The sequence below is a fragment of the Macaca mulatta genome, chromosome 16 (assembly GCF_049350105.2).
Source record: "Macaca mulatta isolate MMU2019108-1 chromosome 16, T2T-MMU8v2.0, whole genome shotgun sequence".
NCBI lineage: Eukaryota > Metazoa > Chordata > Mammalia > Primates > Cercopithecidae > Macaca > Macaca mulatta.
In genome coordinates, this window is record NC_133421.1 from 62,633,280 (window position 1) to 62,650,166 (window position 16,887).

General features: G+C 44.4%; 1 protein-coding gene and 1 long non-coding RNA gene across 9 annotated transcripts in view; both read left to right on the forward strand.

Annotated features, from left to right (window-relative positions):
* The window catches only part of SOCS7 (suppressor of cytokine signaling 7), a 58,369-nt gene that overhangs the window by 16,142 nt on the left and 25,340 nt on the right, over window positions 1–16,887 (forward strand). For 7 of the 8 annotated variants that reach the window (XR_013406612.1, XM_015119485.3, XM_015119483.3 and 4 more), the window contains 2 exons: window positions 181–349; window positions 11,234–11,362. Coding sequence is in view for 6 of the 8 variants with exons in the window: in XM_015119485.3 (XP_014974971.2) it covers window positions 181–349; window positions 11,234–11,362 (298 nt within the window). In the remaining 2 variants the exon portion in view is untranslated. Of the gene's footprint in view, window positions 1–180; window positions 350–11,233; window positions 11,788–16,887 lie in introns of all 8 variants that reach the window. The other variant, XR_013406613.1, reaches the window with a different exon arrangement.
* LOC144335646 (uncharacterized) lies at window positions 1,966–4,168 on the forward strand. The gene is made up of 2 exons (XR_013406641.1): window positions 1,966–2,400; window positions 3,064–4,168. It is a non-coding gene; the product is annotated as an uncharacterized LOC144335646 (long non-coding RNA).

Below are 16,887 nucleotides of genomic sequence, written 5' to 3' on the forward strand. Positions count from 1 at the left end.
CCTCGTGATCCACCCGTCTCGGCCTCCCAAAGTGGTGGGATTACAGGCTTGAGCCACCGCGCCCGGCCAAAATGTTTTGGAGAGAATGCAGAGGGTTCTCCCATGTTAAGATAGATTGTGCTGAAAACTTTGACATTTCTCTGTCCTGATAACTAGTGGACTGCTTCTTGTCTTTGATAGTGTGGTTGGTATTGGGGGCCAATGAATTGGGAAGATGCAGAGATGAAGCTGAAAGGGAAACCAGATGGTTCTTTCCTGGTACGAGACAGTTCTGATCCTCGTTACATCCTGAGCCTCAGTTTCCGATCGCAGGGTATCACCCACCACACTAGAATGGAGCACTACAGAGGTAAGAGATGCTGATAAGAGAGCCTTCTTCCCCCACTTGCTTTGCTCTGCCCTTGCTGTCTGACTTTTTTGTGGAAGAGATTCATGGGAATGGAACTACGAATAGGGGAAAAATTATCTTAGACTCAGTTGAATATTGATATGGGCACTTGTTTCAGTCACTAGAAGAAATGGAGGGGGTAGGGAAGGGAGAGTAAGGGTTCCATTTAAAAGTCTTGTCAGCAGCATCTTGTCTCCTAAATAGGAGGGCCTGAACAAAACTGTTGGAGAGGCTGCCAAGAACTGAGCCAGTAAAACTCTTTAGGTAAAAGGAAAAAAGAACCTAGGACCATTAGGCAAATTCTCACAAGCTTTGTTTGGAATTAAACTTATCATCTAGAGATACTTTGTTAAATCACATATACAAAGAGGAGAATTTAGTGTTGATCCTGTAACTGTTCTGTTCTGAATTTCTTTTCTTTTTTTTTTTTTGAGACGGAGTCTCGCTCTGTCGCCTAGGCTGGAGTGCAGTGGTACAATCTCAGCTCACTGCAACCTCCGCCTCCTGGGTTCAAGTGATTCTTCTGCCTCAGCCTCCCATGTAGCTGGGATTACAGGCCTGTGCTACCACGCTTGGCTAAATTTTGTATTTTTAGTAGAAACAGGGTTTTACCATGTTGGCCAGGCTGGTCTCGAACTCCTGACCTCAGGTGATCCACCTGCCTTGGCCTCCCAAAGGGCTGGGATTACAGGCGTGTCTGAATTTCTTTGTCTGATAGTCCCTTTCTCCCAGGCAGCATGGTGATAATTTCCTCTTTTTGTCAGTGTTGTAGTCTCTTAGGAAATACTCATTAAAATGCTAAGAGTTTGTGAGATCAACATGCTTTAGACTATCTGCCATCCTCCTAGTGGTACCTCTTCCTTTGTGATCAGGTGGTACTTCATGTGCCAGTCATACCTAAAAGCCGACTTGTTAAACACAGCTCTCTGGATTGACTTGGTATCGAGACATTCTGTATTTAACTTGGGCCAGAAACTTGTGATGGTCATTGGTTCTGAGGCTGGGTAATACATCCTTTGTCAAAATACCTGTGTATGCTACAAACTTAAAAAGCATAGAGCTCTTTGGGGTGTTTCAGGGATTTGTTTCCCATCCCTCACAATCTTCCCATGGTGGTCAACCTTAAATGAATGCTCTGAGACATTGCATCTGAGGTAAGAGCCTCTGTCCTGCCTCTTCTCAGGCAGCACAGCATCTTCCCCATTCTCAGCCCATACTGCCTGGTTCTCTTGTAAGGCAGGAAGTAGCTGTTTAGGTCAGCATAGCTTTGTCCATGGTTTCCTCTGTACCCACTTCTACCTTAGAGATAACATGAAGAGAAAGGAACTTTAATTCAATGACCTGGAAATGAACTAGGTGGGGTAGGTGAGGGGGACTGCCTGCTGTTCTGCTGTTTGTAAAAATTAAAATACACAAGCAAAAAACAAAATATGAAGCAAAGCTTTTCAGAGTGAAGTATTTTGTTAAACCTATTCAAATGACTAGGCCATGGGAATTATAAATAAATACTTGACCTTTAAGTTTTTGATAGGTAAGATGCCAGGAATGAGAGGTCTTTCAAATGGTTCTCTGATTCCTTTTTTTTTTTTGAGATGGAATCTCACTGGAGTACAGTAGCACAGTCTCGGCTTATTGCAGCCTCCGCCTCCTGGGTTCAAGCAATTTCTTTTTTTTTTTTTTGAGACAGAGTCTCGCTGTCGCCAGACTGGATGGAGTGCAGTGGCATGATCTCGGCTCACTGCAACCTCCACCTCCCGGGTTCAAGCAATTCTCCTGCCTCAGCCTCCTATGTAGCTGGGATTACAGGCGGCTGCCACTACGCCCAGCTGATTTTTTATATTTTTAATAGAGACTGGGTTTCACCATGTTGGTCAGGCTGGTCTTGAACTCCTGACCTCGTGATTTGCCTGCCTTGGCCTCCCAAAGTGGTGGGATTACAGGAGTGAGCCACCATGCCTGGCCGGGTTCAAGCAATTCTTGTACCTCAACCTCCCAAGTAGCTGGGATTACAGGTGTGCACTACCACGACCAGCTAATTTTTATATTTTTAGTAGAGACAGGATTTCGCCTTGTTGGCCAGGCTGATCTCGACTGCTAGCCTCACGTGATCTGCCTGCCTCGGCTTCCCAAAGTGCTGGGATGACACGTGTGAGCCACTGCACCTGCCCATCAGTTATTTTTTGTTAAAGGGACTTTGCTTCCTTGAATAAGTGGAATTTCTTTTTTTTGAGACGGGGTCTCACCCTGCTGCCCAAGTTTGAAGTTGGAGTGTAGTGGTGAGATCACTCCTTATCGTAGCCTCAACCTCCCAGGTTCAAGTGATCCTCCTATCTCAACCTTGCTAGTAGGTGGGACTAGAGGTATGCATCATCATGCCCAGCTAATTAAAAAATAATATTTTTTTAGTAGAGACACCATCTCACTGTGTTGCCCAGGCTGGTCTTGAACTCCTGGACTGGAGCAATTCTATTGCCTTGGCCTCCCAAAGAGCTGGGATTATAGACATAAGCCACAGTGCCTGGCCTATAACTGGAATTTTTTTTTTTTTTTTTGAGACGGAGTCTTGCTCTTTCGCCCAGGCTGGGGTGCAGTGGCCGGATCTCAGCTCACTGCAAGCTCCGCCTCCCGGGTTTACGCCATTCTCCTACCTCAGCCTCCCGAGTAGCTGGGACTAGGCGCCCGCCAACCCGCCCGGCTAGTTTTTTTGCATTTTTTAGTAGAGACGGGGTTTCACCGTGTTAGCCAGGATGGTCTCGATCTCCTGACCTCGTGATCCGCCCGTCTCGGCCTCCCAAAGTGCTGGGATTACAGGCTTGAGCCACCGTGCCCGGCCTATAACTGGAATTTTTAATGGAAACCTTATGGGCCTTTCAGTTACCAGTTTGCAGTGGAGCATTTGTCTTTGTCTTTTTAAAGTTATACTATAAGAGTAGGTAGAGAGCCTCAAATCTGCAGTTCTCTTGACTGATTAGTATCCCTTTTTTGTGTTTTGTTTTGTTTTTGTTTTGTTTTTTAAAGAGAGGGTCTGGCTCTGTGCCCAGGCTGGAGTGCAGTGCCGCGATCTCGGCTCACTGCAGTCTCCACCTCCTGAGTTCAAGCGATTCTCCTGCCTCAGTCTCCTGAGTAGTTGGAATTACAGATGGGTGCCACCATGCCCAACTAATTTTTTTTTTTCTTTTTTTTGAGGCAGTCTCGCTCTGTTGCCCAGGGGAGTACAGTGGCACAATCTCGGCTCACTGCAACCTCTGCGTCCTGGGTTCAGGCGATTCTCCTGCCTCCGCCTCCTGAGTAGCTCCTGGGCGCATGCTACCACGCCTGGCTAATTTTTGTATTTTTAGTAGAGACGGAGTTTCACCATGTTGGTCAGGTTGGCCTTGAACTCCTGACCTCAGGTGATCTGCCCACCTCAGCCTCCCAAAGTGTTGGGATTACTGGCGTGAGCCACCGTGCCTGGCCAGGACAGGGATTTTTCTGTTGTCCAGGTTGGTCTTGAACTCCTGCGCTCAAGCTATCTGCCCACCTCTGCCTCCCAAAGTGCTGAGATTACAGGTATAAGCCACTGCGCCTGGCTCTTTCTTTCTTTTTTTTTTTTTGTGGGTGATTCCTTTGGAATCTGGTGCTTCATTTTTTTGAGTTTTTTGTTGTTTTATTTTTTTAAGTCATAGGAGTTCAGATTCCCTTTTCCATTTGGGATTTTAAAGTTTGAGGTGGGATCTTTATAATATGTTGGCATGGGGTTTTACAGTTAAAGAAGGAAAGACTTTTATTTTTTGCACTCAACACACACTTGAATGAATGAGACCCACAAAACTGCTGTTCCTGTCTTTCCTCGACTATCCCATATGGTCTCTAAGAAGTATATGCAGTTGACCCTTGAACAACCTGGGTTTGAACTGTGCAGGTCTGTTTATACATGGATTTTTTTTTTTTTTTTTTTTTTGAGACGGAGTCTCGCTCTGCCACCCAGGCTGGAGTGCAGTGGCCGGATCTCAGCTCACTGCAAGCTCCGCCTCCCGGGTTCACGCCATTCTCCTGCCTCAGCCTCCCGAGTAGCTGGGACTACAGGCGCCTGCCACCTCGCCCGGCTAGTTTTTTGTAGTTTTTAGTAGAGACGGGGTTTCACAGTGTCAGCCAGGATGGTCTCGATCTCCTGACCTCGTGATCCGCCCGTCTCGGCCTCCCAAAGTGCTGGGATTACAGGCTTGAGCCACCGCGCCCGGCCTCTATACATGGATTTAAAAAAATAAATACATTGGAAAATATTTAGGAGATTTGTGACAGTTTGTAAAATCTTACAGATAAACTAGCCTAGAAATATCAAAAAAGTTAAAAAGGTATGTTATGAATGAATAAAATATATGTGGATACTAGTCTATTTTAACATTTGCTACCATGAAATAAATACAAATCTATTATAAAAAGTTAAAACTTTATCAAAACTTATGCACACAAACCGTACATGGCACCATTCACTGTTGAGAGAAAATGTAAACAAATGTAAAGGTGCAGTATTAAATCATAACTGCATAAAATTAACTGTTACATACTGGATGTACTACTGTAATGTTTCATAGCCAACTCCCTGTTACTACTGTGGTGAGCTCAAGTGTTGCAAGTATCTGCTTAAAATGCTGTGTGACGCTAGTCATCACCACGTGAGCGTTTATCTCTCCAGCTAATTGTGTATCACAGTAAAAATTGATGTCTCATGGTTCTTGTATAGTTTTCATTGTGTTTAGTGCAATACAGTAAACCTTGAATAATACTGTAGGACCCACTAGTGCCACTAGTGTTGCTGGAAGTTCTCCTAAGAAGCAGAGAAAAGTTAGAACATCACAAGAAAAATTGCTCAGTTTGTACATAGTTTGAGGTCTGCAGCTGTGGTGGTTCACCATTTCAAGATAAGTGAATTCAGCATAAGGACTGTTGTAATAAAAGAAAAAAGGCTGGGTGTGGTGGCTCATGCCTGTAATCCTAACACTTTGGGAGGCCAAGGCGGGCGGATCACATGAGGTCGGGAGATCGAGACCAGCCTAACCAACATGGAGAAACCCCGTCTTTACTAAAAATAGAAAATTAGCCGGATGTGGTGGTGCATGCCTGTAATCCCAGCTACTCAGGAGGCTGAGGCAGGAGAATCGATTGAACCCAGGAGGCAGAGGTTGTGGTGAGCCGAGATTATGCCATTGCACTGCAGCCTGGGCAACAAGAGCGAAACTCCGTCTCAAAAAAAAAAAAAAAAAAAAAGAAAAGGAAAAGACATTCGTTCGTGAAGCCACTGTTTCTGCTTTCATTTATTGTGAAATACTTTTTAATCTCATAGTGAAAATGCAGCTTTTATATGGGTGCCAGATTGCTACTATAAGAAATGGATACCTTGGCCGGGTACAGTGGCTCATGCTTGTAATCCCAGCACTTTGGGAGGCTAAGTCGGGAGGATCATTTGAGGGCAGGAGTTCAAGACCAGCCTGGGCAACATAGTGAGATCTAAAATATTTAAAAATTAGCTGGGCATGGTGATGCCTGTCTGTGGTCCTGGCTACTCATGGGGATGAAGTGAGAGGATTACTTGAGCCTAGGAGGTCAAGGCTGCAGTGAGCCATGATTGCTCCACTGCACTCCAGTCTGGGTGGCAGAGCAAGAGCCTGTCTCAAAAAAGAAAACAGAAAAGCAAAGCATACCTATAGATTAATATGATTTAGGAAAAAGTAATGTCATTATATGACAACTTAAAGCAAGAGGAAAGTGAAGGAACTAGAGCTGGAGAATTTAATTCCGGCAATGGATGGTTTGATAATTTTAGGACAATTTGACTTGAAAAATGTCAGGATAACAGGAGGCGTAGCTTCTACTGACCAAGAGGCAGCAGACAGGTTCCCAGACACCATGGGGAAAATCACTGAGGAGAAAGGATATCTGCCTGAACAGGTTTTTTGTTTTTTTTTTTTTTTTTTTGAGACAGAGTCTCGCTTAGTCGCCCAGGCGCGATCTCGGCTCACTGCAAGCTCCGCCTCCCGGGTTCACGCCATTCTCCTGCCTCAGCCTCCCAAGTAGCTGGGACTACAGGCGCCCGCCGCCTCGCCCGGCTAATTTTTTGCATTTTTAGTAGAGACGGGGTTTCACCGTGTTAGCCAGGATGGTCTCGATCTTCTGACCTCGTGATCCGCCCGCCTCGGCCTCCCAAAGTGCTGGGATTACAGGCGTGAGCCACCGCGCCTGGCCCTGAACAGGTTTTTAATGAAGATGAAAGTGCCCTATTCTGGGGGAAAGAAAATGCCACAAAGGATATTTATTAGTAAGGAAGAGAAGTAAGAACCAGAATTTAAGGCAGGAAAGGGTAGGCTAACTCTCTCGTTTTGTGCAAATGCAATTGGGTTAATAATCAGGACTACCTTTACCTATAAAGCTACAGTCTTTTGGTTGTACAGCAAGAAGGCATGCACAATGAGAACCTTTTTTTCTGGATTCGTTTCATCAGTGCTTTGTCTCTGAAGTCAGGAAGTACCTTGCCAGTAAGGGACTGCCTTTAAAGCTCTTTTGATATTGGTCAATGCCCCTGGCCACCCAGAACCCCATGAGTTCAACACTGAAGGTGTCAAAGTGGTCTGCTTGCCCCTAGACACAATGTCTCTAATTCAGCCTCTAGATCAGATGGGTCATAAGGACCTTTCACACTCATTGCACTTGGTACTCTATGCAACGGATTTTAAGTGCTGTGGAAGAAGACACCGATAGAACATCATGAATGTCTGGAAGGATTTTTCCATTGAAGATACCATAGTTGCCCGGGTGGAGTGGCTAACGCCTATAATCCCAGCACTTTGAGAGGCCAAGGTGGGTGGATCACCTGAGGTCAGGAGTGTGAGGCCAGCCTGGCCAATGTGGCGAAACCTCGTCTCTACTAAAAATACAAAAATTAGCCAGGCCTGGTGGCGCATGCCTATAATCCCAGCTACTTGGGAGGCTGAGGCAGGAGAATCACTCAAACTTGGGAGGTGGAGGTTACAGTGAGCCAAAATCGCTTCACTGCATTCCAGCCTGGGTGACAGAGTGAGACTCCATCTCAAAAAAAAAGATGCCGTAGTTGTTATAGAAGAAATTGTGGGCCAGGTGCAGTGGCTCATGCCTGTAATCCCAGCACTTTGGGAGGCCGAGGTGGGCAGATCACTTGAACCTGGAAGTTAGAGACCAGCCTGGGCAATGTGGTGAAACCACATTTCCACAAAAGATACAAAAATAAGCTGGGCATGGTCATGCATACCTCTAGTCCCAGGTACTCGGGAGGGTCAAAACTGCAGTGAGCGGGTGATCATGCCACTGCACTCCAGCCTGGGCAACAGAGTGTGACCCTGTCTCAAAAGAAAAAGTTGTGAAAACCATCAAGCCGAAAACAATAAATTCCTGCTGAAGAAAACTGTGTCCAGAAATTATGTGTGACTTCATAGGATCTGTGACAGAGCCAATCAAGGAAATCATGAAAGAGATATGGCAAAAATAGAAGGTAAGGGGTGAAAGATTTCAAGAGAGGGATTTTAGAGAAATTCAAGAACAGCACATCAGAGGAATTAACTGAAGATGACTTGATAGAGATGAGTTCTTCTGAGCCAGTGCCAGATGACGAGGAAGAAGACATAGAAGAAACAGTGCCAGAAAACATTGATGTCAGGCAATCTGGCAGAAGGGTTCAGGTTATTTGAGACTGCTTTTGAGTTATTTTAGACTTGGACCCTTCGATGATATGAGCACTAAAACCAAAGCAAATGGTGGAAGAAGAATTGGTACCATATGGAAACATTTTTAGAGAAATGAAAAACCAAGCCTGAGTGTGGAGGCTCATGCCTGTAATCCCAGCAGTTGGGAGGCCAAGGCAGGAGGATCACTTGAGGCCAGGAGTTCAAGACCAGCCTGGGCTGATAGCTTCAGCTATGCAGGAGGCTAGGCCAGGAGGATCACTTAAACCCAGTAGTTCGAGGATGCAGTGAGCTGTGATCACACCACTGCACTCCAGCCTGGGTGATAGAGTGAGACCCTGTTTCTAAAAAATAGAAAAAGCAAAAAAAGTTAGACAAATTATAACATTTCTGTAAATTTATACTATGTGTGCCTTGCTCTCCTGCCTCCCCTTCCACCTTCTCTACCTCTGCCAACCCTGAGACACACTCCTCTTCCTCTTCCTCCTCAGTCTATTTGGTTTGAAGACAATGAGGATGAAGACCTTTATGATGATCCACTTTATGATCACTTTATGATGATCCACTTCCATTTAATCAATAGTAAATATATTTTCTTATTTTCTTAATAGTATTCCTTTTTCTAGCTTAATTGTAAGAATACGGTATATAATACATGTCACATACAAAACATATGTTAATCAACTGTTTATATTATTGGTAAGGTTTTCAGTCAACAGTAGGTTGTTAGTAAAGTTTTTGGGGAGTCAAAAGTTATATGTGGATTTTTGATTTTGGTGGGGTTGAGGAGGATGTTGGGCCATTGGGATTGGGTTCATGCCCCCCCGACATTATTCAAGGGTCAGTGTACGTACATAAGTCAGTCAGTCCTCACTTAAAGGTCATTAATAGGTTCTTAGAAACTGACTTTAAGCAAAATGACGCATAACAAAACCAATTTTTTTTTTAAGATGAAGTTTCGCTCTTATTGCCCAGGCTGGAGTGCAATGGTGTAGTCTTGGCTTACTGAAACCTCTGCCTGCTGGGTTCAAACAATTCTCCTGCCTCAGCCTCCCGAGTAGCTGGGATTACAGGCATGCACCACGAAGCTCGGCTAATTTTGTGTTTTTAGTAGAGATGGGGTTTCTCCATGTTGGTCAGGCTGAAATAAAGACCAAACTTCTACATAAAGACCAAAACACAGCTGGACACAGTGGCTCACGCCTGTAATCCCAGCACTTTGGGAGGCTGAGGTAGGCGGATCACAAGGTCAAGAGATCAAGACCATTCTGGCTAACATGGTGAAACCCCGTTTCTACTAAAAATACAAAAAATTGGCCAGGCATGGTGGCGGGCGCCTGTAGTCCCAGCTACTCAGGAGGCTGAGGCAGGAGAATTGGCGTGAACCCGGGAGGCGGAGCTTGCAGTGAGCTGAGATCTCGCCACTGTACTCCAGCCTGGGTGACAGGGCTGGACTCCATCTCAAAAAAAAAAAAAAGACCAAAACACTTCTAATATTAAACAGTGAAATATATGTAAACTATACACACATGTAAGAAAGATTAATGAAAACAAATTAGATAATCATTTACCCAAGTATTCCAGCTCAGGATCACAAGTGGCCGGAGCCTATCATGGCAGTTCAGGATGCAAGGCAGAACAACTCTGGACAGGACACCATTGCATCGGGGGGTGTATACCCACACACCCACACTCACTCAGACTGGCACAGCTTAGCGTGCCATTTCACCTTACACACACATCTCTGGGATATGGAAGGAAACCAGCATACCCAGAGAAAACCCATGCAGATGTGCCAACTCCACACAGACAGTGGTCCTGGCCGGAAATCAATTTTTTTTTCTTATCAACATTATAAGGGAACAAGCATGGTGCCTCACACCTGTAATCCCAGCACTTTGGGAGGCCGAAGCAGGTGGATCACTTGAGGTCAGGAGTTCGAGACCAGCCTGACCAATGTGACGAAACCCCATCTCTACTAAAAATACAAAAATTAGCCAGGCGTGGTGGCAGGTGCCTGTAATCCCAGCTACTCAGGAGTCTGAGGCAGGAGAATCACTTGAACCCAGGAAGTGGAGGTTGCAGTGAGCCAAGATCACTCCAGTGTACTCCAGCCTGGGTGACAGAGCAAGATCCTGTCTAAAAAAAAAAAAAAAGTTATAAGGAAACAACACTGAACAAAATGTTATTCAAAGACCTGCTTATATGTGTACACACAACACACAGTCATACACTGTTTAGCAACATTTTGGTCAATGATAGACTACATATATGACGGTGGTTCCATAAGATTATATTACTGTATTTTTACTGTACTTTTTCTATGTTTAAATATGTTTAGATACATATTTAAACATAAATATGTTTAAGTATTCATATACTTACCATTGTGTTAGAGTTGCCTCCAGTATTCAGCACAGTAACATGCTATTCAGGTCTGTAGCCTAGGAGCAGTAGGCTCTACCACATAGCCTAGGTGTGTAGTAGGCTATACCATCTAGGTTTGGATAAGTACACTCTGATGTTTGCCTAATGATGCATTTCTCTGAACATATTCCTCTCATTAAGTAATGCATGACTGTACCTATACTTAATATACATAAGTACATATATATAGAGAGAGGAAGTCTGTGATTTAAACATTAATGTTCATACTTGATGAAAAATTTCATATCTTTTTTTCTGATTTGAAATTATTAAAGGTTGAGTATCCCTAAACTGAAGTCCAAAATGCTTAAAAATCTGAAACTTTTTGCACACTGACGTGATGCTCAAAGGAAATGCTCACTGGAGCACTTTGGATTTCAGAGTTTTGGATTAGGGATGTTCAATGGGTAAGTATAATGCAAATATTCCAAAATCTGAAAAAAATCCAAAATCTGAAACACTTCTGGTCTCAAGCATTTCGGATAAGGAGTACTTAACTTGTATTTACTTAACAAAAACTTTGTAAGATCTAATTTATGTCTTACAAAAGGCAACATCTTTTTACAGTTAACTGTGAGATAAGCAGGAACAGGTAGCTTCAGAGACTTTTGAGCCAGCTTGCCCCCAAACTGCCCTCCCAAAAGTGAGAATCATTGTTAAAATATTCAAACCAGCCTCTCCTATCTTCTAAGTTTTAAAATTTTTACTTCTTAATTTTCCATGGCAGGAACCTTCAGCCTGTGGTGTCATCCTAAGTTTGAGGACCGCTGTCAATCTGTTGTAGAGTTTATTAAGAGAGCCATTATGCACTCCAAGAATGGAAAGTTTCTCTATTTCTTAAGATCCAGGGTTCCAGGTAAGGCTGTATTTCTGTTAATTATTTAACTTAACTTCGGTATGATCCAGTTTAGTGTCAAAAAACACCACCCCCACAAAAGGCCATGGTTAAGCTTCTTTCCCCTGGCTGTTGTAGCCACCACTCCTGGTCCTGTGGTTAATCCCCTGCCTTTGTACGTTAATCTCTCAGCATACTGAGGAAGAATCTTTGCTTCTCTGACCACGTGAATGAGAAAACTGCTTCCACCTCTGATGTCCAGGCATCATGTGAACATTTGACATTTGGAGGTGTCCCTGATCTAGGCATGTCAACATTTATAAGTGGAGGAGAAAGGTGAGAGCTCTCAGGTCCTACCCATAGGAATGGGAAAGGTAAGAGAATGTTTACCAGAAAGGCAGGGCGAGTATCAGGAGGGCTCAGTCTGGCTAGGCATGGTGGCTCATGCCTGTAATCCCAGCACTTTGAGAGGCCAACGTGGGAGGATTGCTTGAGCCCAGGAATTTGAGACCCCCATCTCTTTAAAAAATTAGCCAGACATAGTGGTACATGCCTGTAGTTCCAGCTAGTTAGGAGGCTGAGATGGGAGGATCGCTTGAGCCCAGGAGGTCAAGGCTGCACTGAGCTGTGATCGTGCCACTGCACTCTAGTCTGGGTGATAGAACAAAACCCTGTCTCCCCCAAAAAAAGAAAAAACAAGGGCCAAATCCAATTGCACATTGCGCTCTGTTAGGAAGTATCTGCTGTGGGTTTGCCCATGTTGTACTAAACTTGCTGCTGAACAGTAAATTCTTTGTTTTGTGTCTTGCTGTCCCTACCATTGATGAATACAAGACCTCTCTCCATTTGGGAGCACTGGGCAGTTGCTATTCTTGCTGGTGTGATTGTATAGTCTTCCTGCCCACTAAGTTAGGGAGGTGTCTGTATAGTTTGTGGAGGGCAAGAGGGGATTCTTTGGAGCAATCTGCCTTTATAGTGTTGGTAAGACAAAATGACAAGGACATTAATATGAGGAACTTGTAAGACACAAACAACTTAAGCCAGGCATGGTGGCTCACACTGTAATAATCCCAGTACTTTGGGAGGCTGAGACGGGCAGATTGCTCAAGTCCAGGAGTTCAAGACCAGGCTGGGCAACATGGTGAAACCATATCTCTACAAAATACACAAAAGTTAGCTGGGTGTGATGCCGGGCATCTGTAGTCCCAGCTACTTGGGAGGCTGAGGTGGGAGGATCACTTGAGCCTGGGAGGCAGAGGCTCCAATGAGCCAAGATTAAGCCACTGCACTCCAGCCTGGGTGACACAGTGAGACCCTGTCTCAAAAAGAAAAGGCATGGGGTGGTAGCTCACACCTGTAATCCCAGCACTTTGGGAGGCTGAGGAGGGCAGATCACCTGAGGTCAGGAGTTCGAGACAGCCTGGCCAACATGGTGAAACCCCGTTTCTACTAAAAATACAAAAATTAGCCAGACGTGGTGGCGGGTGCCTGTAATCCCAGCTACTCGGGAGGCTGAAGAGGGAGAATTGCTTGAAGCTGGGAAAGCGGAGGTTGCAGTGAGCTGAGATTGCGCCATTGCACTCCAGCCTGGGTGACAGAGCCCAGACTCTTTCAAAAAAAAAACAAAACAAAACAAAAAAATAAACAATTTAAAATGAGAACTTCATGCTTTACCATTGAATCAAATTAAGATTCTTAAACAGAATGCCAAGAAATTGGTCTAAACTGTAGGAGCTCAGGGGAGCCTCAGGCAGAAGACTAGAAACAGGATTGAGCCAGGTGACAGGAATGTTTCTTGTAATCTTGGTGATTTAAATCAGGCATGACAGGGTGTGAACTGTATTAATTCTCACTTCATTTAGTTTTGCCTCAGTGCTGTCAACACAGTTGGGTCTTGTGCAGTTGACTTGCTTAAAGGGAAAAGTTAGATTCCTTCCATATAAGAGTTGACTCTGCTTAGCAGTTTTTAAAGTTTTTGGCTTTTTGGGGGGTTTTTATTTAACAAACATTTGTTTTGCAATTTATTATAAAAAATAAGCTACATTTCTGCCTTCAGAGAAGTCATAGTCTCAAAGAGGGGACAGGAAGGAAGACAAAGGTGAGAGCACATGTTCAAGTCAGTATAAAGCATGTGGCGGTGACCAGCAAGATTAGGGTAGTCAGCTCTGCCTGTGGGCAAGTCTGGAAAATCTCAGAGAGTATTCTGGACTCTGGAGCATCACTCTACTGGTAGAATATTGAGAAACTTCGTGGAATATTGGACTCCTCAGACACAGCTTATTTCATTCTACAAATGTACCCTGTCTGCAGATATTTTAACCAAGATTCTTATCATTGTATTAAGGGCTAGAGTGTATAGTGTTTGCCACTGTTAATATTGAGTGCCTGTTAGATGCCAGGTACTGGCCAGGTTCTTTATTTAAAGATATTGACATTTTTACAACAACCTCAAAGTTAGGTAATACAGATCAATCTATTAAAATAATATGGCCTGGCGCGGTGGCTCATGCCTGTAATCCCAGCACTTTGGGAGTCCGAGGTGGGTGGATCACCTCAGGTCAGGAGTTCCGAGACCAGCCTGACCCACATGGTGAAACCTTGCCTCTACTAAAAATACAAAATTTGCCAGGCGTGGTGGCACACGCCTGTAATCCTAGCTACTCCAGCGGCTGAGGCAGGAGAATCGCTTAAAACCTAGGAGGCTGAGGTTGCAGTGAGCTGAGATTGTGCTACTACACTCTAGCCTGGGCCCCCAAGCAAGACTCTGTCTCAAAAATAATAATAATAATAATAATAATAATAATAATGTGTCCAACATGGTGAAACCTCACCTCTACTAAAAATACAAAAATTAGCCAGGCGTGGTGGCGGGTGCCTGTAGTCCCAGCTACTTAGCAGGCTGAAGCAGGAGAATCACTTGAACCTAGGAGGTGGAGGTTGCAGTGAGCCACGATTGCGCCATTGCATTTCAGCCTGGGCAACAGAGGGAGACTCTGTCTCCAAAAAAATAAAATAAAATAAATATAAAAATAAAATAATACATAAGACTTCATTTTGCCAGTGAGGAAACTGAGGCTGAGGCTCAAAAGTTAGATTATGTACTCTAAAGTTAACTCAGTTGATCAGTGCTGAAGCCAGAATTCAAACCTGGGCCCGACTACAAATCCTTGGCTTTATTTCCCACCAGTCTGTTATTGGAAGAGGTAGTAGTAATCAGATTGAAAGTTTGCTGGCATTTATGGAAACTACCTGAAGAAGGTAGAACCATGTTTATTGGGGGCAGGAGGGTGCAAATGCTCCAGTTAAAGATCTGTGTAGACTTAAAATTGTAATCAAGTTGAGAGGGCAAAGCAGAGTTGTTGCCTCTCAACCCTAAGTGACCTCACTTTGAAGGATAGGGCCAAAGAAGACAAAGCCTTTACCACTGTTTGCTGCCCTCTTTTGTTTATCATAAAGGGGAAGGCATTATATAAGCTTGATTTATTAGAGGAGAGGATTGGGGTGAGGAAGGAGGTAGGTATTAGCATTTAGGTTGAGCTCTGTTAGTCTGCGTCAAGGATTTTAACTTGATCGATTCAGAAAGGATCCTGTGTGTTCAAACTTTGGAATGATGAAAACTGAACACCTACAAGGAGCCAGGTGTTATTCCATTTAACCAAGTGTTATCCTTTGAGGGGATAGTACAGTCTCCTTTTTTTTTTTTCTTTTTGGAAAAGCAAAAGAAACTGAGGTCCAGTGAGTTGCAGAGCTAGTATGCGATCTCAGGTTTTTCTGGCTCAGTTCCCAGAGCTGGATGCAGTAGGAAGGTGTTGAGACTGGTGTCAGGCTGGGCATGGTGCCTCATGCCTGTAATCCCAGCACTTTGGGAGGCCAAGGTGGGCAGATCGCCTGAGCTCAGGAGTTCAAGACCACCATGGGCAATATGGTGAAATCCCATCTCTACTAAAATACAAAAAATTAGCTGGGCATGGTGGCACACACCTGTAGTCCTAGCTACTTGGGAGGCTGAGACATGAGAATTGCTTGAGCCCCGGAATTGGAGGTTGCAGTGAGCCAAGATCATGCCACTGCACTCCAGCTTGGGCTATGGAGTGAGACTCCATTTCAAAAAAAAAAAAAAGACTGGTGTCAAAGGGATACCAGAGATCACAGGAGTTGCAAAGCTAGGACTAATGAATGGGAAGGTTCTGAGTGGTGACAAATAAGGAACAGAGATAAATTAAGTAGAATAGAATAAATTGAATAATTAGCATCTGGGAGAGGAACCCTTGGTAAAATAATGGTGCCTGAGTTTGGTTTGACCTTATCCTTTCTCATTGTTTTTTTTTTTTTTTAAATGTAAATATATATATAATTTTTTTAAAAATTTGAAGTTTGGGGTTATTGTAATACTGAATCCTGGTCCCAGCAGATCTGAGGTCACCGATTACATCTCAGTCTGGCCTCATCCATTTCACAATTATAAACTAAACCCCTGCTGGGCGCTGTGGCTCACACCTGTAGTCCCAGCACTTTGGGAGGCCGAGGTGGCTGGATCACGAGGTCAGGAGTTTGAGACCAGCCTGGCCAATATGGTGAAACCCCGTGTCTACTAAAAATACAAAAGTTAGCTGGGCGTGGTGGCAGGCGCCTGTAATCCCAGCTACTCAGGAGGCTAAGGCCAGGAGAATTGCTTGAACCTGGGAGGTGGAGGTTGCAGTGAGCCAAGTCACACCGCTGCACTCCAGAGACTATCTCAAAACAAAAACAAAAACAAAAAAAACTAAACCCCTAACACCAGACAGCAGTGAGAGTGTGACTGATTTCACACAAAACCTCTGATCCTATTAGAGCCAGGCTAAAAGCAAACATACCCTTTTTAATTGAGAGAATCTTCATCTGTAAAGTTCATGAACAAAAAATGTCTTTAAAAAATCATACTTTGATCAGACTTGTTGGCTCATATCTGTAATCCCAGCACTTGTGGGAGGTAGAGGTAGAAGGATTGTTTGAGCCCAGGAGTTCTAGACTAGCCTGGATAATAGAGACCTCATCTCTACAAAAACAAAACAAAACAAAAACACCTAGCCACACGTGGTGGTATGCGCCTTTGGTCCCAGCTGCTTGGGAGGCTGAGGTGGGAGGATCTTTTAGGCCTGGTAGGTCAAGGCTGCAGTGAGCTGTGATTGCGCCACGGCACTCCAGCCTAAGTGACAGAGTGAGACCCTATCTTAAACAAAAACAAACAAACAAAAAAAAACACGCTTTGAGTTGGACAGATCTTTTTTGTTTGTTTTGAGATGGAGTCTCCCCCAGTCACCCAGGCTGGAGTGTAGTGGCATGATCTCGGCTCACTGCAACCTCCTCCACCTCCCAAGTTCAAACGTTTCTCCTTCCTCAGCCTCCCGTACTCGGATGGTATAGGCACCTGCCACCATGCCCAGCTAATTTTTGTATTTTTAGTAGAGACGGGGTTTCACCATGTTGGCCAGGCTGGTCTTGAACTCTTGACCTCATGGTCCGCCTGCCTTGGTCTCCCAAAGTGCTGGGATTACAGGCGTGAGCCA